General features: G+C 33.4%; 3 protein-coding genes across 6 annotated transcripts; 1 reads left to right on the top strand and 2 right to left on the bottom strand.

Moving 5' to 3' along the window:
- Nucleotides 1–74: 74 nt before the first annotated feature.
- On the bottom strand, nucleotides 75–5,082 carry LOC130898216 (ATP synthase subunit alpha, mitochondrial). The gene is made up of 8 exons (XM_057807324.1): nucleotides 4,838–5,082; nucleotides 4,282–4,518; nucleotides 4,074–4,227; nucleotides 3,834–4,020; nucleotides 3,460–3,778; nucleotides 2,097–2,411; nucleotides 1,766–2,028; nucleotides 75–410 (listed from the first exon to the last, which is right to left on the bottom strand). The coding sequence occupies exons 1-8, from the start codon at nucleotides 4,901–4,903 to the stop codon at nucleotides 296–298; spliced, it is 1,656 nt and encodes a 551-aa protein (XP_057663307.1). The 5' UTR covers nucleotides 4,904–5,082; the 3' UTR covers nucleotides 75–295.
- Nucleotides 5,083–5,377: 295 nt separating this feature from the next.
- LOC130898284 (proteasome subunit alpha type-4) lies at nucleotides 5,378–6,990 on the top strand. Its single transcript, XM_057807470.1, has 7 exons — nucleotides 5,378–5,513; nucleotides 5,647–5,689; nucleotides 5,747–5,909; nucleotides 5,959–6,125; nucleotides 6,183–6,313; nucleotides 6,368–6,491; nucleotides 6,756–6,990. Exons 1-7 carry the CDS (start codon nucleotides 5,511–5,513, stop codon nucleotides 6,905–6,907), a joined length of 783 nt encoding a protein of 260 aa, XP_057663453.1. The 5' UTR covers nucleotides 5,378–5,510; the 3' UTR covers nucleotides 6,908–6,990.
- Nucleotides 6,991–22,424, bottom strand: LOC130898280 (dystrophin). Of its 4 annotated transcripts, none has more exons than XM_057807460.1 (11): nucleotides 22,147–22,424; nucleotides 21,705–21,965; nucleotides 21,300–21,644; nucleotides 21,085–21,245; nucleotides 20,845–21,034; nucleotides 20,593–20,791; nucleotides 19,157–19,270; nucleotides 14,308–15,032; nucleotides 13,845–14,236; nucleotides 11,532–11,828; nucleotides 6,991–11,469 (listed from the first exon to the last, which is right to left on the bottom strand). In XM_057807460.1, exons 1-11 carry the CDS (start codon nucleotides 22,180–22,182, stop codon nucleotides 11,262–11,264), a joined length of 2,928 nt encoding a protein of 975 aa, XP_057663443.1. In that variant the 5' UTR covers nucleotides 22,183–22,424; the 3' UTR covers nucleotides 6,991–11,261. The 4 variants fall into 4 exon arrangements, with proteins under 4 accessions (XP_057663443.1, XP_057663445.1, XP_057663444.1 ...); XM_057807462.1 differs by having other exon boundaries at nucleotides 21,705–22,002; nucleotides 22,107–22,412; XM_057807461.1 differs by having other exon boundaries at nucleotides 22,107–22,412.
- Between the last annotated feature and the right edge of the window lie 454 nt (nucleotides 22,425–22,878).

The following is a 22,878-nucleotide window of genomic DNA, read 5'->3' as shown; positions in this document are numbered from 1 at the left end:
ATAAATTTTCTATGATTTTTTTAGAATTCGTGTTTTTTTTTTATTTTTAGAGCCAACATTAAAAACACACTAAATACAGGTTTGTTTTTATTTTTACAAATAAGATATCCTTAAAAAACAACAATGAATCGGATTATATATTGGTGTATAATGAAAAATATAAGAATTACTTATAACATAATCGAAGGATTTTTTTTTTTCGGTCTAATTATTCTAATTTTCATAATTTATTGATTTTTTTTAATCCTTAAACTCTTACGTCAATTAAGTGACGTTTCGGTGGCACTGCGCGCGTTTAACCAGAAAAACTGGCTAAAAAGTCTTGTACAACTTTCTTTAGCTGGGCATCGGTATCGTCTGTGATCTTACCTTCTTTGGCAATGCTCTGCAAGATGTTTTGGTGGCTAGTCCTAAAGAAAAACAAAACAAAAATTAATTGATAATTTGCATAATTGACATTGACAAACGTCACGTCTTCCCAAGGAATCAAACCACATAATACAAAAACTCAAAACAGTTTTAAAACATTTAAAAATGATTCTGAAGAAGAAAATAATTTGAAAGTGGCTCTAATTTACTCTATCACTGCTTCTCTGTGTCAAAATGGTTCTAATCTATTCTGTCATGGATTTTCTATCTCAAAATGGCTCTAATCTATTCCGTCATCGATTCTCTATGTCAAAATGGGGCTATAATCTACTCTAAAATGGTTTCTCTATGTAGAAACGGCTTTAATCTATTCTGTCATGGCTTTCCAATGTCAAAATGGCTCTAATCTATTCCGTCATCGATTCTCTATGTCAAAATGGGGCTATAATCTACTCTAAAATGTTTTCTCTGTGTCAAAATGGTTCTAATCTATTCTGTCATGGATTTTCTATCTCAAAATGGCTCTAATCTATTCCGTCATCGATTCTCTATGTCAAAATGGGGCTATAATCTACTCTAAAATGGTTTCTCTGTGTAGAAACGGCTTTAATCTATTCTGTCATGGCTTTCCAATGTCAAAATGGCTCTAATCTATTCCGTCATCGATTCTCTATGTCAAAATGGGGCTATAATCTACTCTAAAATGTTTTCTCTGTGTCAAAATGGTTCTAATCTATTCCGTCATCGATTCTCTATGTCAAAATGGGGCTATAATCTACTCTGAAATGGCTTCTCTATGTAGAAACGGCTTTAATCTATTCTGACGTGGCTTCTCTATGTCACAATGTTTTCTCTTCAACACATTCGATATTTTTGATAAAATTCTGAAGTCGTATGATGATAAAGTGGCGAGTGAGTTGGATATGGGCACTTTTTATGAGTAAAAAGCAATTTGTCACGATAAAGAAATCTATCGGACTATTCCTTAGGTCTATTTGTTCATTAATTTATGTTTTCTACCAATTTTCATTTGTTTATAAAATCCTGACAATTCCTCGTCCTTCACTTGGTAATTTCCACTATTAAATTTCAAATAACCCTCTTAAACAATCTTCACAGCCACCATACACTTATTTCAACATTTTGGGAGCTTTTTATCTCAATTAAAATCACTGGAAACAAAATCTAGTCGGAAAGGGTTCAAAGTTACCACTGCTGGTGAAAAATGATCGGAATTTGTTTTTTTTGACATTCCTCCAATTCATTTTAATAATTACATAAAAGGAGGCGTCATAAATAGCAACAATACGTAAATCGAACCCTTTGTACCACAAAAAAAAGATAATTTTGACAATAAATATCATCCGACGATTTTATTTATAACGAAAAAACTTACTTGATGTGTTCTGAGAATTGCTTTTCAAATACTGTAATCTTTGATGGATCGATTTTGTCCAAATGTCCTCTAACACCGCAGTAGATGATGGCTACTTGTTCTTCGATGGCCATCGGTACGTACTGACCTTGTTTCAACAATTCAGTTAGACGTACACCTCTGTTCAATAATTGTTGAGTAGCAGCGTCAAGATCTGAACCGAACTGAGCGAAAGCGGCCACTTCACGATATTGAGCCAACTCCAATTTCATGGAACCGGCCACCTACGACGACAAAACAATTTTTTTTTATACATAAATACATCGACATTGTTATTATCGATGAAATTTACCTGTTTCATAGCTTTAGTTTGGGCAGCAGATCCTACTCTAGATACGGATAAACCGACGTTGATGGCTGGTCGGATACCTTTGTAGAACAATTCCGTTTCCAAGAAGATTTGTCCATCTGTAATGGAAATTACGTTGGTTGGAATGTAGGCCGATACGTCACCGGCTTGGGTTTCGATTACGGGTAAAGCAGTTAGGGAACCGCCTCCGTGGGCGTCTGACATCTTAGCGGCACGTTCCAAAAGACGTGAATGGAGGTAGAATACGTCACCGGGGTAAGCTTCACGACCTGGTGGACGACGAAGCAACAGAGACATCTGGAAAATAAAAAAAAAAACAATAAATAAAACAAATAAATAATTTGCTCTGATATTATCGTCTTTGTTAAAATATTTTTTATTATTTTTGGGAAGATCCTGGAGGAGTATAATGTTAAAGATGGGAACAAGGAAGCTATTGGCTTATTCCTTGGGTCTCTTTCTTCGTTAACTTCTCAAATAGACAATGGAATCTTTAAATTAACAACTTTGTCCACTTAATTTTCATTTGTTTGTGAAATCAAATAAAATTTCATGGTATAAAGATGGTTAACAACGACAGAAGTACCTTATTTTGGACTAGTACCACATAAAGGGAAATTTTGAACCTAGAACGTTTTCTTGAGAAAAAAAAATAACAAAAAAAAATATTATGTAGATAAGATTTAAAAAAGATTTTACCACGTGTCAAATTAGAAAAGATGGTTAAAGGAAATATATCACTCAAAATGTCGGAAATAAATACCATTAAATGGTACAAAAATGGTTCGAAAAATGTAGCTGTAGTAGTATTTTGGGGTAGTACCAAATATTTGTCATCTTTAGGGTAATTTTGTACTCTATACCACCACTACACCAACACTCACAATTACACTGTCTGATGGCGTTTTAAAACAGTTTACCTTCAGTCGGGGTTTGTTTTTGGGAAAAACAGTCTCTAAAGACACAAGAGGGTTTGTTTTTGGGAAAAACAGTCTCTAAAAACACATGAGGGTTTGTTTTTGAGAAAAAATCAGTTTTCAACCTCAAATGAAGATTTTTTGAAAAAAAATCAGTCCATAAACACAAAAAATAGTTTCTAACGTCAAATAAAGATTCTTTTTTGAAAAAAAAATCAGTTTCTAATACAAAAATCAGTCTCCAAAGACACATGAGGGTTTGTTTTTGAGAAAAAACAGTCTCCAATGTCAAATGAAGTTTTTTTTAAATTTCTCTGGTTTACCAAACTTTATAGTAAGAAATTTTGCATTTTAATAAATTTTAATTACACCAAGTCATCAACGGACAATATCTCTACAAAAAATTTGAAAATTAAAAAAAATCTCACCTGACGGTATGCTACGGCTTGTTTGGACAAATCATCATAGATGATGAGGGCGTGTTTGCCGTTATCTCTGAAATATTCACCCATGGCGCATCCTGAATAAGGAGCTAGATATTGCAAAGGAGCAGCATCAGAAGCAGTAGCGGAAACGATAATTGTGTATTTGATAGCACCAGTATCGGTCAAACGCTTCAAAATTTGAGCCACTGTAGACCTCTTTTGACCGATGGCAACGTAAATGCAATAAAGTTTCTTCTTCTCGTCTTCGGCATCATTGAATCGTTTTTGATTGATGATCGTATCGATGGCTAAAGCTGTTTTACTATATAAAATAAATATTTTCAATCAAATATTAAACAAAAAATTAAATTATTTACCCGGTTTGACGATCACCGATGATCAATTCACGCTGACCACGACCGATGGGTACCAAAGAATCCACAGCTTTGATACCGGATTGCATGGGTTCTCTTACAGAAATACGAGGAATGATACCTGGGGCTTTAATACCGACACGGAAACGTTGTTTGGTGTTTAAAGGACCTTTACCATCAATAGGATTACCTAAATAATTAATTTTAGTAATATTACCTTAATTATTATTTAAATATATATACCTAAAGCATCTACTACACGTCCCAATATTTGATCACCTACTGGTACATCTACAATAGCTCCGGTTCTCTTAACGATATCACCTTCTTTGATAAGTTTATCATTACCGAAAACTACAACCCCCACGTTATCAGGTTCCAAGTTAAGTGCCATACCCTTTAAACCATAGAAAAATTAAATAAACATTTAATTAATTAAAAAAAATCTTACTTTGAGTCCGGATGAGAATTCCACCATCTCATCAGCTTGGATGTTATTCAAGCCATAAACACGGGCGATACCGTCACCAATGCTCAAAACACGACCTGTTTCGTCTAAATTAGCTTTTGGTGCTGTACCCAAAATACGTTCTTCTAAAAGTGACGATATTTCAGCACTTTTGTTTTGCGGGGTTGCATGGAAATTGCGAGCCGCAACCGAAGCAGCGGGAAAAGCTGCTCCCGCAACCTAAACACGAAGAAAAAAATAATATAATAAATTTTATTCATTATCCAATACGGTTATGTAACGAGTCCTGTCGTAGGTTATAACGGAGTACATATATAATTACGTAAACCTATTTTAATATTTTTAATTAGAATTCCTGAAAAATACGAAATTTTGTATAAAAATTCATATTAAACACTTGATTAAAGCTCGATAATAAAAAAAAATTCGATGATTATGTCATGACATTCGGCAAATGATAGATCCCAAGATGTCGATAATTTCCATGAAAAATATAAAACTAATACGTGTTATAAGTAATATTAAATAAATTACTTACTTGTGTTACATTTTTGGGGGCATTTCTTGCCAAAGTGGCAGCTAAACGAGCAGAAAGCAAAGACATTTTTTAGCCAGTCGCCCCAGTACTGAAAATTAAGAGGTGAACACTGAACAAGTAGACTGATTAAACAGAAGTGCGCAAAATCGGAAGTATATATATCGCCATCTTTATGTATTTGTCAGTACTCCATTTTTACGGATTATTTCCTTCTTTGTTTTTCACCCTTAACCAAGTATGCTACTAACTTTTTCTACGTTCCTAATAATTTTCGAAGTTTATCTAGAGGTGGGCTTTTCTATCCAAATTATTTATCAATTGATTAGATTAAAATAAATTGAAAAAATGCATTTTAATATTTAATTAGTTTTCCAGAAATTAAATAAAAATCATTTTTTGGAATACCCATTTCATAATTTTATTCTGTATTATTACTAAATTTATCAGATATTTAATACGATCTTGAACTGTCCATCTCTAGCTTAAATTTTCAATTGGCTAAAACTGTACTAGCGACAAATTAGATTTTAAACTTTGAATCAAGCTTTGTTTTTCCCGTCAAATGTCAATGTCATTACATTTATAAAGTAAAAATTACAAAACTGAAGTTTTCGTTTAAATTAATTTACTCAATAATTGTTATTTTAGCTAATTTTGAATACCTGTTTTCAAAATGGTAAGTAATTGATAATATTTCATATAAATTGAAAGTATTATTAAGTTTTTTATACAAATTTTGAGGTTAGTTTGTACATTTGTTGCTGTGTCATTAAAAATATTTTCGAAATTTAATTTAATTGATATTTTAGGCGCGTAGATATGATACTAGAACAACTATATTTTCTCCTGAAGGTAATAACAATTAAATATCACTATCTCATAGTTATAATAAGAGTTTTTCCCTTACAGGAAGATTATACCAAGTTGAATATGCTATGGAAGCGATATCTCATGCCGGTACCTGTTTAGGTATTCTAGCAAACGATGGGATATTACTAGCCGCAGAAAGACGTAACACCAATAAACTATTAGATGAAGTTTTTATATCAGAAAAAATTTACAAACTCAATGAGTGAGTTGTTCCTTTTTTTATTTCTTTCTACTTAACGATGTTTTTTTAGTGATATGGTATGTAGTGTTGCTGGAATAACTTCAGACGCGAACGTTCTCACTAACGAATTACGTTTAATCGGTCAAAGATACTTGTATCAATATGGGGAATCAATTCCTTGCGAACAATTAGTATCGTGGCTTTGTGATGTTAAACAAGCTTATACACAATATGGAGGTAATTAGTTTTTGATATTTTAAAATATTAAGATGTATATTTTTAATTCTATTGCAGGAAAACGCCCATTTGGGGTATCTATTTTGTATATGGGTTGGGATAAACATTACGGTTATCAACTGTATCAATCTGATCCCAGTGGTAATTATTCGGGTTGGAAAGCAACTTGCATAGGGAATAATAGTTCCGTAAGTAGTGTTTGGGGGCTTTTTTGAGTTGGTGGTGAAACTTTTGTTTTTCAGGCTGCTGTATCCAGTTTGAAACAGGAATATAAGGAAGGTCAAGTGACTTTAGCCGATGCGAAAACTTTAGCTATCAAAGTTTTAGCGAAAACCTTAGATATGGCTAAACTTACTTCTGAAAAAGGTAATTTATAAAAATTCGTACCCTACAGGTTTAAATGGTCCTCAACTTCGTTTAATTCTTGTTTCTGTTTCGTTATCTACCTTCATACACCTATTACCATTATTATATGTTGCATTTCCATCAGGATATGTTCAATTTTGATCCTTCGCTGTACCATTAGGTGACAACCAGGTTTCCTTGTGCATATTCTTATAGTCGAATGATCTTTTTTCAAATGCCAATTACCAGTGTGATAAACTATTATTTATCAATCATTTTTTTTAGTTGAAATGGCGACGTTAACTCGTAAAAACGATAAAACCATGATAAATATACTGAATAGTAAAGAAGTAGAAGAACTTATTTCGGAATACGAGAAATCCGAAGCAGCAGCCGAAGCTTTGAAAAAAGAACAACAAAAAACAACCACAGCTTGAATTTTTTCGTTTCATATTTTAAGATTAAATGTATTTTTTTTTAAATAAAAATTCGAAGGAAAGGGAGAAAAAAATACAACAAACCGATGGAAATTTTTATTAATACGCCTGCTAATATAATCCGCTCAACAATATTAACAAAATAAATATCTAAGGTTTTACTATCTACTAAACGTAACAAATATGATGTGTATAATGATATGGATTCCTTGCGTTACAATTATCTTACAAGCATCTTATTTAAATTGGAGTTTACGGAACCGTTTGTGATATTCACTCCAAAACTCACAATTACCCCGATGACACTCGTTTTAATAATCAAATTAACGTTTTTAGAGACCAAACACAACTTCACATTCCAATCCTGGAACTTATGAGGAAGTCAAACACCGTAAGAATCGATTCTCGAAGAAACTAAGACTGATTTACAAATGCACAACCGGGACCGAGAGAAAATATGCACTAGAAGTATCCACCACTACTCCGTATATTATTGGAAAGCGTGGTGGTGAAAACCTATCAGAGAAAAGACCAGACAGAACTGGAATAGGAGTCTAAGGTCGAAGAATCAAACACCATTAAAGTTTGGACAAACAAAAAGTCACCCTTTGGGACATACTGGAGTGGAGGGTAGTTAAACAGCAGACAAAGCAAAGGAGAAATCCTTCGTAGGAATATAGAGCAGGATAATAGAGAGAAAAGAAGGGAAAAACTAACTATTGGAACAATCTAAAGGGGTTGAGATTATGGAACTCCAGGATTTTACACACGGAGTGAGATTAATGGATAAGCTGTGAATAGCGAGTATCCCCAATACCGCTAGACACCCTCAATCACATTCATACAGTGTAACTGTGAGTGTTAGTGTACTAAAAAAAAATAGTGTGTTCAAAAAAACGTCTTAATGCCAAAAATTGACAGTCCGAGTGTTAATTTTCTACCTTACAATAATTAGACATCGGTTATAGTATCTTGCGGCTTCGATTTATTATTTTATTAGCAAAAAATATGTTCAGGATTCTTTTACTCACCCCCAAAGCGATATAATACTGACAAAATATAATTTATACATGCAATTCACTTATTCACTTACGGGGGTTGTACTAAAAGTTTACGGAACGGTGGGTAGGTGGTGTTAGTTTGGAAGCCTCACTTTTGGTACGACCCTCGTTTTAATAATTTATCCTGAACGTACGTTCTGCGTTTAAATTATCACATATACAGGTTTGTACAAAAAATAATGCATCGACGTGATAGAATAAAGTGAGTTGAATACTTTGGGATCATCAGCCTTGTAATTTTGTATATTTTGTGCAAAATAAACGATTGGCGTTATACTTATAAATCTAAATGGAATTCCGGATTCGTTGGAAGGATGTAAACTAAGCGACTGATCTACTTTTTGACTTGATTGTCGAGAAATTTTATTTACAACAATTTAATTTAACACGGGAGGCGCCATTTAGTCGATTTCTAATAACTAATGGTTGTCGTACACGTTAAGCCGGTACCGCACGATGCGATTGCGTCGTGTGATCGTAGTGCGCATGTCAATCAATGCTTAAAACGGGTAAAACTGCACCCAGTTTTCCTTGTAATGTTTCGCCGTACGTTGGACGCGGTCGTGTAGTACCGGCTTTACGGTTAACCGTAGCGTGTGTGACTCGCTTAACATTCCTTGTTTAATCAACCCTAATAAAGTTTTATTTTGTTAATTCCTTTTATATTTTTGGGCATAAAAATTGATATTTTCAAGTCTTGAGAAAAATGTTGTAGATAATAATTTTTTTTTCAAATATCTGGATTTTTGGACATAATAGTTGAAAATATACTTTTACAGTTAAAGTATAGGAAAAACCATGAGATATTACATATTGTATGTGTATTTGGGACATAAAAAGTTGAGTTTTTACAAAATTTCGTAAAAAAATAAATATGGTTTTTTGAAGTTTTCACTGAAATTTTGAGGTTATATGAAAAAAGTGTAAATACAAAAGTTGTAGATCTTTTCATTACCTACAACTTTTCTATTAAACTTTTTTTCAACAGACTCATAGTTTTACCACAAAACGAGATAAACCGTTTTTTCACCCTTAAAAATCCTCCCCCTTCCACTATTCAACCACAGATCACCCGTAAATTATTTTCCCTTCCATTTTTGCTATATTCTCTTCCTTTCCCAATAAGTTTCACCCTACTATTAGTTTTTTTTTCATTTTTTACCATTTTTAAACGCTTTAGTCCTGGACTATAACAGAACTAACGAAAGCTTAGTCATACTCACAACAATATAATGGAAACACATTGTTGCCAGATTTTTTTTAGTCGTTAGAAATCATACTAATTCAACATATTATATAAGAATTATTTATATTAGAAATTCGTTTTGCTTCTGGAAAAAAATGATTAGAAATACAAAATTAAATATTCAACATTTGAATTAAAAAAATTAAGGAGTATTAATTACGTAGAAAGGTGAGTTTTCACAAAATTTCGTGGAAAAGAATAATTTTTCAAAAAAAATGTAGTTATTTGAAGTTTTCACTGAAATTTTGAGGTTATATGAAAAAAGTGTAAATACAAAAGTTGTAGATCTTTTCATTACCTACAACTTTTCTATTAAACTTTTTTTCAACAGACTCATAGTTTTACCACAAAACGAGATAAACCGTTTTTTCACCCTTAAAAATCCTCCCCCTTCCACTATTCAACCACAGATCACCCGTAAATTATTTTCCCTTCCATTTTTGCTATATTCTCTTCCTTTCCCAATAAGTTTCACCCTACTATTAGTTTTTTTTTCATTTTTTTCCATTTTTAAACGCTTTAGTCCTGGACTATAACCTAACTAACGAAAGCTTAGACATACTCACAACAATATAATGGAAACACATTGTTGCCAGATTTTTTTTAGTCGTTAGAAATCATACTAATTCAACATATTATATAAGAATTATTTATATTAGAAATTCGTTTTGCTTCTGGAAAAAAATGATTAGAGATACAAAATTAAATATTCAACATTTGAATTAAAAAAATTAAGGAGTATTAATTACGTAGAAAGGTGAGTTTTCACAAAATTTCGTGGAAAAGAATAATTTTTCAAAAAAAATGTAGTTATTTGAAGTTTTCACTGAAATTTTGAGGTTATATGAAAAAAGTGTAAATACAAAAGTTATAGATATTTTCATTACCTACAACTTTTCTATTAAACTTTTTTTCATCAGACTCCTAGTTTTACCACAAAACGAGATAAACCGTTTTTTCACCCGTAAAAACCCTCTCCCTTCCACTATCCAACCCGTAAATTATTTTCTCTTCCATTTTTGCTACATTCTCTTCCTTTCCCAATAAGTTTCACCTTTCTATTAGTTTTTTTTCATGTTTTACCATTTTTAAACGCTTTAGTCCTGGACTATAACCTAACTAACGAAAGCTTAGTCATACTCACAACAATATAATCGAAACACATTGTTGCCAGATTTTTTTTTAGTCGTTGGAAATATATTATATAAGAATTATTTATATTAGAAATTCGTTTTGCTTATAGAAAAAAAAATGATTAGAAATACAAAATTGTATATTTAACATTTGAAATAAAAAAATTACGGAGTATTAATTACGTAGAAAGGTGAGTTTTCACAAAATTTCGTGGAAAAGAATAATTTTTCCAAAAAAAATGTGGTTATTTGAAGTTTTCACTGAAATTTTGAGGTTATATGAAAAAAGTGTAAATACAAAAGTTGTAGATCTTTTCATTACCTACAACTTTTCTATTAAACTTTTTTTCAACAGACTCATAGTTTTACTACAAAACGAGATAAACCGTTTTTTCACCGTTAAAAAACACTCCCCCTTCCACTATTCAACCAAAGATCACCCGTAAATCATTTTCCCTTCCATTTTTGCTATATTCTCTTCCTTTCCCAATAAGTTTCACCCTACTATTATTTTTTTTTTTTCATTTTTTATCATTTTTAAACGCTTTAGTCCTGGACTATAACAGAACTAACGAAAGCTTAGTCATACTAACAATATAATCGAAACACATTGTTGCCAGATTTTTTTTTAGTCTTTAGAAATACTAATTCAATATATTATATAAGAATTATTTATATTAGAAATTCGTTTTGCCTATAGAAAAAAAAATGATTAGAAATACAAAATTAAATATTTAACATTCGTAAATACTAGAAAATAGATCGGGAAAAAAATTTTTCATAAAAAAATATTTTTGAAAACGCAAATTATCATAAAAAAAAATAATTTTTACTCGAATAATTCAAAATGGCGAAACACGCGACAACAATCAGTCAAAAAAATCGTCGATCTAACCTAAAAATCGCATATATTATCAACGGTGGTCAGTCGGCGGCGGCGGTTGATTCATCCTAGCCGGAGTATCTTGATTCAATTGCGACGCCGTAACGCTACGAGTCTGCAAAGTAGAATTAGGCCCCGGTTCGTCCAAAAGTTGCCTCAAACGTTGCAACTGCGCCTCCAATTGTCTATTGTGATCTTCCAGTATCTGCATCCGCGCCTCCAATCGTCCCTTGTGCTGTCTGAAATCGATTTACAATATCCTAGAACGTATCCTCGCGGCGCGCACCTTCGTCTACGTTACCTGAGCAGCCTCGCCTCGGCTAAAACGTCGTGTTGGGGTTGCGGTTGCGGTACGGGGTTGCTGCCGCGTTGCAGTTGATCGTATTCTTGGAGAAGCGCTTGATTTTCCACTTCCAATTCTCGGATCATTTCTTGGAGTTCGGCTCGTTGTTCTTCGTCTATAACGAGCATCAATTGACCGGGACTGGCCGGACCGCCATCTAGCGAGTGACAGTAGTCGGCTATTAGGCGGTGTTCGTCTTCCGGCGACGCGGCTCGGAGCTCCACTTCCGCTAAACGGCTAGCGTATATTTCTAATCTGGAAATCAGATGGATTTTCCACAGAAAAATGAGGTTAGAACAAAGAAAAACGCCTCGTCAAATAAATTTTTTACCTAAATATCAAGAAAAACGTGTCAAAGCGGCAACGTCGCTTTAAATTTTTTATATAAATTTATTCCGAAGGTAACTTTTGAGGCAATTTTTTCGACTAAACGAAAAATATTTCAAATACACCATTTTTTATCTTATTTATTGGAATTTTTAATTTTTTCGGATTTTTCTTTGATAAATGTCGAAAAAATTACGATTTGACAACAGCGAATTTTTTAGGTTTTTTCTTGGATAAATGTCAAAACGATTTGGCAACAGCGCGTTTATTACTATAGGCTTGAATATTAATAATGGAAATTTCCGATAACCAATGAAACCTAATTTTAATTAAAAATGTAAATAAAAGTGAAAAATTGAATTTTCTTCAAGAAAAAGTCTTGAGAAAAATAGTTTAGTGAGGGAATTTTTTTTTAAGATTGAAGTTGAACGCGGCATTGCCAAGTTTCCTATTAATACAAAAACCTTAAATAGAATAAGGTTTTAACACATATCAACGTACATAAGTGGCAACTCTGTAAAAAGTTCCACTTTAATTTATGCAAATTCCTAAAATTGCAACGTTGTCATGTTCACGAAAATATACACAATGTTTATGTTTTTTTAGATTAATATTGATTGGTAACAAAATTTTGATTTATATTTTGAATTCTAAAGAATAATTCGGTTGAAAATGTCATTAGAGAGAATATAAATATTCTCAGGGTCAATGACCGGTCAAGGTCAATGCCAACAACCGGTCAATCAACATATACATATACATGGTGTATCGAAAATATGATCAATGTCAATAAAAGTCATTATTTGGTGTTGCGATTAATCGAAACATATGCCACATATTATACAGGGTGTATTAAGAAAATATCAATGTCAAAAAAGACATTACTCTCTAATTTCATGGTTGGTTGTAGAATTTGAGTAGAATAAGAAAAAAAACCAAAAAATTTTTACTTTCGACGCAATTTTAAGCGTTAAAACGATTAAAAACGTTGATTATTTCAGTTCCCGTGTATTAAATATTCATAATTAATCGATAATCGTTTGATTTTACGATCCCAATTAAACGCGCGATTGCTAAATTTCCTATAAATCCGAAAAAACCAAAAAAATTTTACTTTCGACGCAATTTTAAGCGTCAAAACGATTTACAAAGTTGATTATTTCAGTTCCCGTGTATTAAATACTCATAATAAATCGATAATTATTAGATTTTACGATCCGAATTAAACTCGCGATCGCCAAATTTCCTATAAATCTGAAAAAACCAAAAAATTTTTACTTTCGACGCAATTTTAAGCGTCAAAACGATTTACAAAGTTGATTATTTCAGTTCCCGTGTATTAAATGCTCAAAATTAATCGATAATCGTTTGATTTTACGATCCCAATTAAACGCGCGATCGCCAAATTTCCTTTAAATACGGAAAAACCAAAAAATTTTTACTTTCGACGCAATTTTAAGCGTCAAAACGATTTACAAAGTTGATTATTTCAGTTCCCGTGTATTAAATACTCATAATAAATCGATAATTATTAGATTTTACGATCCGAATTAAACGCGCGATCGCCAAATTTCCTATAAATCTGAAAAAACCAAAAAATTTTTACTTTCGACGCAATTTTAAGCGTCAAAACGATTTACAAAGTTGATTATTTCAGTTCCCGTGTATTAAATGCTCAAAATTAATCGATAATCGTTTGATTTTACGATCCCAATTAAACGCGCGATCGCCAAATTTCCTTTAAATACGGAAAAACCAAAAAATTTTTACTTTCGACGCAATTTTAAGCGTCAAAACGATTTACAAAGTTGATTATTTCAGTTCCCGTGTATTAAATACTCATAATAAATCGATAATTATTAGATTTTACGATCCGAATTAAACGCGCGATCGCCAAATTTCCTATAAATCCGAAAAAACCAATAAAAAAACAAAATTTTTTACCTGGAATGCATATCGTTGTGTTGCGGCGAAGCGACGGGACTCTCCAATTCGTCACCCTCCAAAACCGATCTAACCGGCAGATACCCCACTCTCGGATGCTTAGCAAAATACCTTTTGCTCTTAAATTTGTTCTTCAAAGCCTTCGTAAAATCTCTGACGTCTTCGACGGACGTTGTGGCCGCGCAATACTCGTGCATCGGATGATTCAATTTGTGCCCTTTAGTCAGCCGACCGGAAAAGAAACACCCCTGACACATATCGAAGTTGAAACACTTCAAACACCGATACCTGAGTCCGACTATCGGATATTGTTTGCAACAATTGCATTTCGCTTGGTGTTTGGCGTTCTCCGCCGCCGCCAATCGGTGCAGCACCGGCAACCATACCAGAGACTACAACAAAAAACAAAAAAAAAAAACTTTGCGCGTTTCGGGTGAACCGTACATCGACGCGACGCCAATACCTGCGGTTCTTGTTTCAACCAGGCCAAAAAATGCGCCGCCTCCAGCTCCTCCCTGTCGCCCAAGCAACTCCTGACGCTCGGCTCGATGTTGGAGCCGCCGAAGGCCGCGACCTCGCCGAGCTGGCGCGGCACCTGCAGGATATCGTGCAGCAACAGTCCCAATTTCCTTTGGTCGGCCTTCTGCTGCGGATCCGCTATCAGTCGGAACAAATATCGGTATTTGTCCTCCAGGTGGCCTTTGGACAAGAGAGTGAGCCCCACTTTGAAGCTCAGCACCCTTATCTGGCCGGTGCGTTGGCTGTCGTACACGTTCAACAGCCAGTTCAAGGCGAGGTCCACCGACAGGGGCGCGTCGATTTGGGGGACGCCGTCGTCCGGCGCGACGTTGCCGAATATCGCCCTCAGCACCAAAACCATGTCGGCGACGTCTAGAATTTTGTCGTTCTGCGCTCGCAGGCCGTGCAGGTCGAACGCTTCGGATGCCGCGCTTATCGTGACGAGATCGAGACGCAATTTTTTTTGTATGGCGCGCAATTTCGATGCCGTACGATAAGCGCTGAATCTGACTTCGTTCAATTGCAAAAGGCCAACGGCTAAATCGAGCATGTGCGGATGGTCCCAATGGGTGGTTTCCGTGCTGTGGTTTATGTAATATGGGACTTTGTTTGGGGTGGTGGCGCGTTCCCACGGCGGTTGGACGCTCGAAGGGCCCGGGGATATTTCGCCTGAGACGATTAGATTCGATGAAATTTAATTTCGGACTTTTTATTACGAGATTTCAGGTCTAAATGGTTATTCGTCTAGAAACGACTTTGAATCTTTGAAAATTATCGGGCGAAATTGATTTTTTTTTGGAAATTTCACCGTGGATAACTGGTAAAAATAATTACGAGATTTTTTTTTTGTATTTTTATGAAATAATTGGGATGAAAAATCGACCGCCAACTTCGCTAAAAACAAACAACTCGTCAAAATATCTATAATTGTTGATTTTTAAACGAAACATATTTTAAATAAACAATTTTTCGACATATTTTCACATAAACCTCGTATACCATTGATATTTTCATCGAAAAACACTTTTTGGACAATATTGTGAGTTTTCGATCTATTTTTCCCGAAATTCTAATAAAAAAAGTGAAAACCGGCAACATCGCTCTAATTTCCTGAACCTACAAACGACGTAACAAATTCCAAAATTCGAAAAATAAAGAAAATTATTCGGGGAATGGCATTTTTCGACATATTTTTACATAAACCTCGTATACTATTGATATTTTCATCGAAAAACAGTTTTTGAACAATATTGTGAGTTTTCGATCTATTTTTCCCGAAATTCTAATAAAAAAAGTGAAAACCGGCAACATCGCTCTAATTTCCTGAACCTACAAACGACGTAACAAATTCCAAAATTCGAAAAATAAAGAAAATTATTCGGGGAATGGCATTTTTCGACATATTTTTACATAAACCTCGTATACTATTGATATTTTCGTCGAAAAACATTAATTTGCAGTTTTTCCTAAATAATCGTATGAAAAAAACAATCTGACAACAGCGCGTTGTTTTTGTACATCGATGAATAAAATTATGTTCAAAGAATAAACAAAATTTTTTCATTTTTTTCATAAATACTAATTAAAGAATGTGAACCGGCAACGTCGCTTTCATTTTTAAAACTTATAAACGTAACAACAAAATGTAACACTTGTAGAAATTGGAAAAATCCAGAATAATCTTTCGATTAAAACGATCTGACAACATCGCGTTGTTTATAACCGAATTTTTTTTGTTTTTCCTTAAAGTCTAATACAAAAATGTGAACCGGCAACGTCGCTTCCATTTTTAAAACCTGCAATTCTACAAAAATCTTTCGAAAACTGCATCTTCCGACATATTTTTATGTAAACCTCGTATATTATCAGCACTTTTATGCAGTTTTCCTTGAAAAATTGTGTATAAAAACTATCTGACAACAGAGCATTGCTCTAGCACGTAACCGAATAAAATCTTTTTGCATAATGTAGAAATTTTTGTTTTCCCCAACGTATCAATAAAAAATACGAACCGGCAACCTCGCGTTGATAGCTTAAAACTGAAGAAAACAAAAAAAATTATACTTGCAGATAAAAAACCAAAAAAATCTCTCAAATAATTGTAAAAACAACGATCTGGCAACAGCGAACTACTTTTGTCAAAATACGATTAAAATCATGATTTTTGGTAACTTTTCCCTAGACGATAATAAAAAAAGAGGAACCGGCAACTACGCTTTCATTACTTAAAACTATAAAAAACGTAAAAAATTTAATGCTTTTTTAAAAAAAAAGCCGGCAACCTCGCTTTGATAACTTAAACTATAACGTAAACTTAAAATTATTACCAACATATTTTTACATAAACCTTGTACATCGCAGATATTTTCATCGATCAATTTATCGTCACAGTTTTCCTTAAACGATTGTAAAAAAAACACAACTCGACAACCCCGCTTTGTTATTCCAACTCGCGAGATGTTGACATTTCATATGGAATAGAATTCGACATTTCGATTAATTTTTTTAATAATTGAATAAGGAAAATAAATCGATTACCTGATTTTCCATTCATCGCAATTTTATCGTTTTAAACGAACAATCAAATTTATTTACACAGATATTTCATCTCATCCACCAAATAAATCCGCCGAAAGACTAAAGCGCAACTCGAATGAAATTATCGGTGTCACATTCGAAACCGGGTCAAACGAATTCTAACGAAAATAGTTGAAACGAAAAAAATCTCGAATGTCTTCGCATCGTCGAGTCTTCGTTCTTCTTCTTTTTCATTAGAATATCAAATTATGAAAAACAAATAGACTGCAACACGTGCCATTCGTTGGATATTATGCCGTATTTATTTTTGAATACGTAGCTATGGCGACGACGTATCGACACACGTTGCCACATTTATCTGATTGATTTAATATTAACGGAAAATGAGGTTTTGTTTTTGTTTTATTAGTTATTTTGAGAATTTTCGTAACAAAAATAGTTTGATTAATGAATTTTTGTTATTCGACTTGAATAATATGATTACGTAGAGATTTTTATAATTTTTTTTTTTTCGTGAATAACTGTAAAAAATAAAAACCTCGCGTTTATTCATTGATAAGATGAGTGGAATTTGTGGAAATTTGAATTAACTTTTTCACGATGGCCAGATTTTATTGGTTTTATCCTCAGTTATTAGAAAAAGTGTTAAACGGCAACAGCGCATTGATTTTTTTTAGTCACAAAATCGTTAAATGCTTCTCTTACAAAGATTTTTTCCAGAATGGGGCGGTTTTTGCTCTTTTTTTCAAAATAATAATAAAAAAACGTTAAATGGCAACGTTGCATCGATTTTTCTTTAAAAATGGTGCAGTTTTCGTTCCCTTTTCACTGAATAACGACGAAAAACCGTCAAATGCCTGTTTTGCATTGATTTTTCCCAGAATTGGTTATTTTCAGCTCCCATTTTTCCAAAATAACATGAAAAAAATATAAAATGGCAACGTTGCATTGATTTTTCTATCAAAATAATGCGGTTTTCGTTCCCTTTTCACTGAATAACGACGAAAAACCGTCAAGTGCCTGTTTTGCATTGATTTTTCCCAAAATTGGTTATTTTCAGCTCCCATTTTTCCAAAATAACATGAAAAAAATATAAAATGGCAACGTTGCATTGATTTTTCTATCAAAATAATGCGGTTTTCGTTCCCTTTTCACTGAATAACGACGAAAAACCGTCAAGTGCCTGTTTTGCATTGATTTTTCCCAAAATTGGTTATTTTCAGCTCCCATTTTTCCAAAATAACATGAAAAAAATATAAAATGGCAACGTTGCATTGATTTTTCTATCAAAATAATGCGGTTTTCGTTCCCTTTTCACTGAATAACGACGAAAAACCGTCAAGTGCCTGTTTTGCATTGATTTTTCCCAAAATTGGTTATTTTCAGCTCCCATTTTTCCAAAACAACATGAAAAAAATATAAAATGGCAACGTTGCATTGATTTTTCTATCAAAATAATGCGGTTTTCGTTCCCTTTTCACTGAATAATGACGAAAAACCGTCAAATGCCATTTTCATTAGTTTTTTTTCTAAATAATAACAAAAAAATGTTGAATGACAACCTCACATATTCAAATTGGACAAATCTTTATTCTTCTTTGCTAAATAATGAGAAAAAATTGTTAAATGGCAACCTCGCATACATTTTTTTCGTAATCGTGAATTTCTCATTATTTTTTCAACTAAATCACGAAAAAAATTAACAAACGGCAACGCCGCGGCCACCTTTTTTCGATTAATAAGAATTTTGACCCCAAATTACAAGAAAAAACTGTCGAAGCGGCAACCTCGCATTCGACAATTCAAAACAACCATAAAAAAATATTTCGAACAAAACACGTTTTCGACATATTTTCACATCACCCCCCGTATCGGACATCAAACATCAATTAAAAAAAAATTCTGAATAAGTTCAAGCGATTAAAAAAAAACGATCCGGCAACGGCGCTTCGATTACTTATAGCTGGTTATCTCTTAGGCGAATACATTTTTTTTTTCGGACACCCACGCTTATTCTTCGAGGTCAAACTTCACGTTCGGAATAGAAATCGGACGAATAAATTTCTAATTCGTATCCGGCCGCGTACCGCCTTCGTTATCATTATACAGAAGAATTCGAAAACATCGTCGTCGATGTCATCGACCGACCCGTCGCTTCAATTTAGATAACAACAATTCGTAAATAATAAAAATCCGTTAAAGAGGTCAATGAACTTAATGAAAATCGAAAATATTCCAATTGGATCGAACTCTACCTTGAGTACTGCCGGTAAGTTGGTCTCTTCTTTCTCTAATGGCCGCTTGTAGAGCTCTACACCTTGCAGTGCAATCCTCCAATTGCGCGGCTAAATTATTCGGTAAGGTGTTACCTGAAACGCCATCAAAAATATCCTAATTCGCAATTGCACCATTTTTTTTTAGGACGAAAACACAAATTAGTCATTTTTCGTACTCCACTCGTATTTAAAACACATATTTACAAAACACCCTCGTACGCAATGAATTTATGACATTTTTAAAGACAAATGACAGTACCAGGAAACAAATTCTAACCTAAAAATGACACTACGCGAATAATAAAATGTCTATTGATTCATCCGATGCAGAATAACCTAGAATATACATATTTTCGAAGCACCCTCGTAGACAATGAAGATTTTAAAGTGAAATGAGTGTACAAGGAAACAATTTATAAACAAAAAACGGCACTACTTAATCCCATTTAAAGTAATGAATGTCTTTTGTAGAATAACCTATAAACTACATCTTTCTAAAGTACCCTCGTAAACAATGAATTATTTAAAGGTAATTGACGGTACTAGGAAACAAATTCTAACCTAAAAACGGCACTAATCAACTTTATTTAAGAAATTAAATGTCTTTTAAATAATAACCTATAATATAGATATTTCCAAAGCTCCCTCGTAAACACAATGACGTTTTTATGGACAAATGACAGTACTAGGAATCAAATTCTAGCCTCAAAATGACACTATGTAAATAATAAAATGTCTTTTGATTCATATGAAGCAGTATTACCTATAAAATACATATTTCCAAAGTACCCTCGTAATTAATGGATTATTTAAGGTGAAATGACGGTACTAGGAAACAAATTCTAAGCTAAAAACGGCACTACTTAACCTCAATCAAAGTATTAAATGTATTTTATAGAATAACCTACAAAATACATATTTCCAAAACACCCTCGTATACTACGAAGTTTTTATAGACAAATAACTGTACTATAAAACAAATTTTAATCTAAAAATGGCTCTAGGTGAATAATAATATGTCTGTTAAATTAATCAAGGAATTATTTATGACAAATATCAATACTATGAAACAATTTCTAACCTAAAAACGTCATCCAAAGCATTAAATAAGTTTTGTAAAATAAGCTAAAAAATACATATTTCCGAAGCACCCTCGTAAATAAAAAATTTCGTAAAAAGCATGATAATATAAATTAATGCAATTCCAATGAAAAGTGGGTGAAATAATGGTACTAGATCTATTTTTAAGCCTCCGCTAAATATATTATGATTATTACCACAAAATCAAAAGGTTAAATTTCATTTTTAATGTACAAAAAAAATGTTAATCGCCTATTGGAACTACGAATATTTTCAATTTTCCATTTAAAACCTTCGGAAACCGAATAATATTAATAATAATGAAATGTACATACCAATACTAGCAGCTTGAATCCTAGCTTCCTCCAAAGTCCTTTGCAACGAAGGAACTTGCTGTTCCAACGTACGGAGACCGGACAAAAGCTCCCGAGCCTCCGCAGCGCTACGAGGACCGCTCCAACTCAATGTAGCCCTTTCCAAACGAGAAACCGCCGAACAAGATTCCTCCAAATTCATCGTCAACTGTTTGAGTTTCTGCGATTGGAAAACAATATAAAAATTATATCGACAGTAACGATTTTACTTACAATTGAGTTTTGTTCGAATCTTTTAGCCAATTGATCGCTTTTATCGATTAAACCGTTCCATTTATCGGACAATTTCACTAATTCCCTCCTCAAATTCCTAGCCAGTTCTCCTGAAGGATCCCCCGCTACGAACTGTCTAGCGCTGCGTAAACTGCTTTCTACCAGAGGTCGTTTATCTTCTAATTGTTGCCTAAATAAAAAAAAAATTAAACACGGTATTTAAAAAAATATATCGATCACCTGAAAGCTCTATGATCGTCTTGTCTAGCCGCCAAACCGAGTTCCGTATCTTTCCTGATAACCCACTCGGTAAGTTCCCGCAAAGATAGAAGCAACGCGTTCCAATAATCAGCGTTGTGTTCCAAGCGATTACGTAAATCGGAAGTTCTCGTACGAAGAGCCTATAAATAAACTCATAAAGCATAACTGACTAATTTCTCATTAAACGATCGTACCTGCCATCGCCTCTCCATCTCGTCACCTCTCAGCTGCAGCATCAGAGCATCTTCGGCAGCTAACGACCCTAATAGCGCCAAACTGGAATTTCTAAGCGCGTGATGTGTTGGTGCTTGTCTATCGATATCCGATTGGAGTTCTTTAAGTTGATGAGCCGCTCGCCTCGATTCATTATCCCCTTCCAAAGTCTCCACTACGCTTTCCGCCTCGCTGAGCCACGCTAAGAATTTATCTAGAGATCTGTCTAGATTTTGGAGGGAGCTCAGGGCGGAATGGAGCAGTTTACCACGGTTGACAATGCAAGCGTCTAAGCGGAGGTAGTGTTGGTTGATGTATTCGGCCGCCTGTTATTCAAAAACATCATTAAATCGCACTTTTACACACCATATATTCATTCCATGTACCTTCTTATATCTACTGGTATCTTCATGTTGATGGGCAGTGATTAGTTTCTGCGTTAGTTGCTGGAAAGACTCGATTTGTGACTTGAACTGGTGTAATTCGGCATGTAAACTCTTCTGTTCTCTCAGCTGCACCTCCAGCACGTCTGCAGTATGCCCTACCGGAGCCATGCCAGCTAATCTCGATTCCATCTTCTGCAGCCATACTTCCAAATCTAATTTTTTCTGATCAAAGTTCTCTTCCTTCTTATGCATCACTGGTTTCTTGTTATATACATATATTTTTATGTATTAGTACTTACTAGATTAAAAAATCGTCTTGTTATATGTAATACGGGGTATTTCTAACTTTTATAACAATATACATACGTATATAATAAAAGAAATAATTTAACCTTTTATTACCTTATTCAACATCATTTTCTGTTCTCTAATCATCAATTACCTCATATATAATCCTATTTGTTATATAAAGTTCCATAGTTATGTATATTGAGTACCTTTTAAGGGTAACAGACCACACCACGGAAGTCTTCTTCAGGTCTTTATCACCGATCAATGCAGGTTGATGACCGCGCACCTGGTTTGTTTTTTAGTATAACAAGATGGAGAAAATATCGAATAGATGAACTTTTCTGTCATGATTTATTACTGGAAAATGTTAATTGATAGGGAAGCTTTAATTTAAACTGTTAACCTCAATTAATGACAGAAATTGTTTGTATATAAAAATAAATTAACGCAACGTTGCCACGTTTGCCTCGTTAGTTTCTGTTAACTTCAAGAGTAATTATTCTAGTATTCCACACAAAACTATATATATATATATATATATATATATATATATATATATATATATATATATATATATATATATATTAATGTAGTTAATCAATTTTTAACTATAAATCATTAGTTATCATTGCATTGTATAACCAAGCAACTATTGATTAGAATGTGAAGGTAGGCAACTTCATTTTGATAGTAAGATATGTTGCATACTTTCAAGGGAGTAAAAATTTCAATACAGTAATTATATATTATCAATGTTTGTAAATTACATAAATCTAATCATAAAATTAATATTTTTATAATAGGTATTTATGTGGAACTTGAGCTTTTCTCATTTTGAGTTTATAAAAAATTTTAAAAACAGTTTATCAATCCGCACTATTGC

The sequence above is a fragment of the Diorhabda carinulata genome, chromosome 9 (genome assembly GCF_026250575.1).
Source record: "Diorhabda carinulata isolate Delta chromosome 9, icDioCari1.1, whole genome shotgun sequence".
Taxonomy (NCBI): domain Eukaryota; kingdom Metazoa; phylum Arthropoda; class Insecta; order Coleoptera; family Chrysomelidae; genus Diorhabda; species Diorhabda carinulata.
This window is presented reverse-complemented; position numbering and strand designations above follow the sequence as displayed.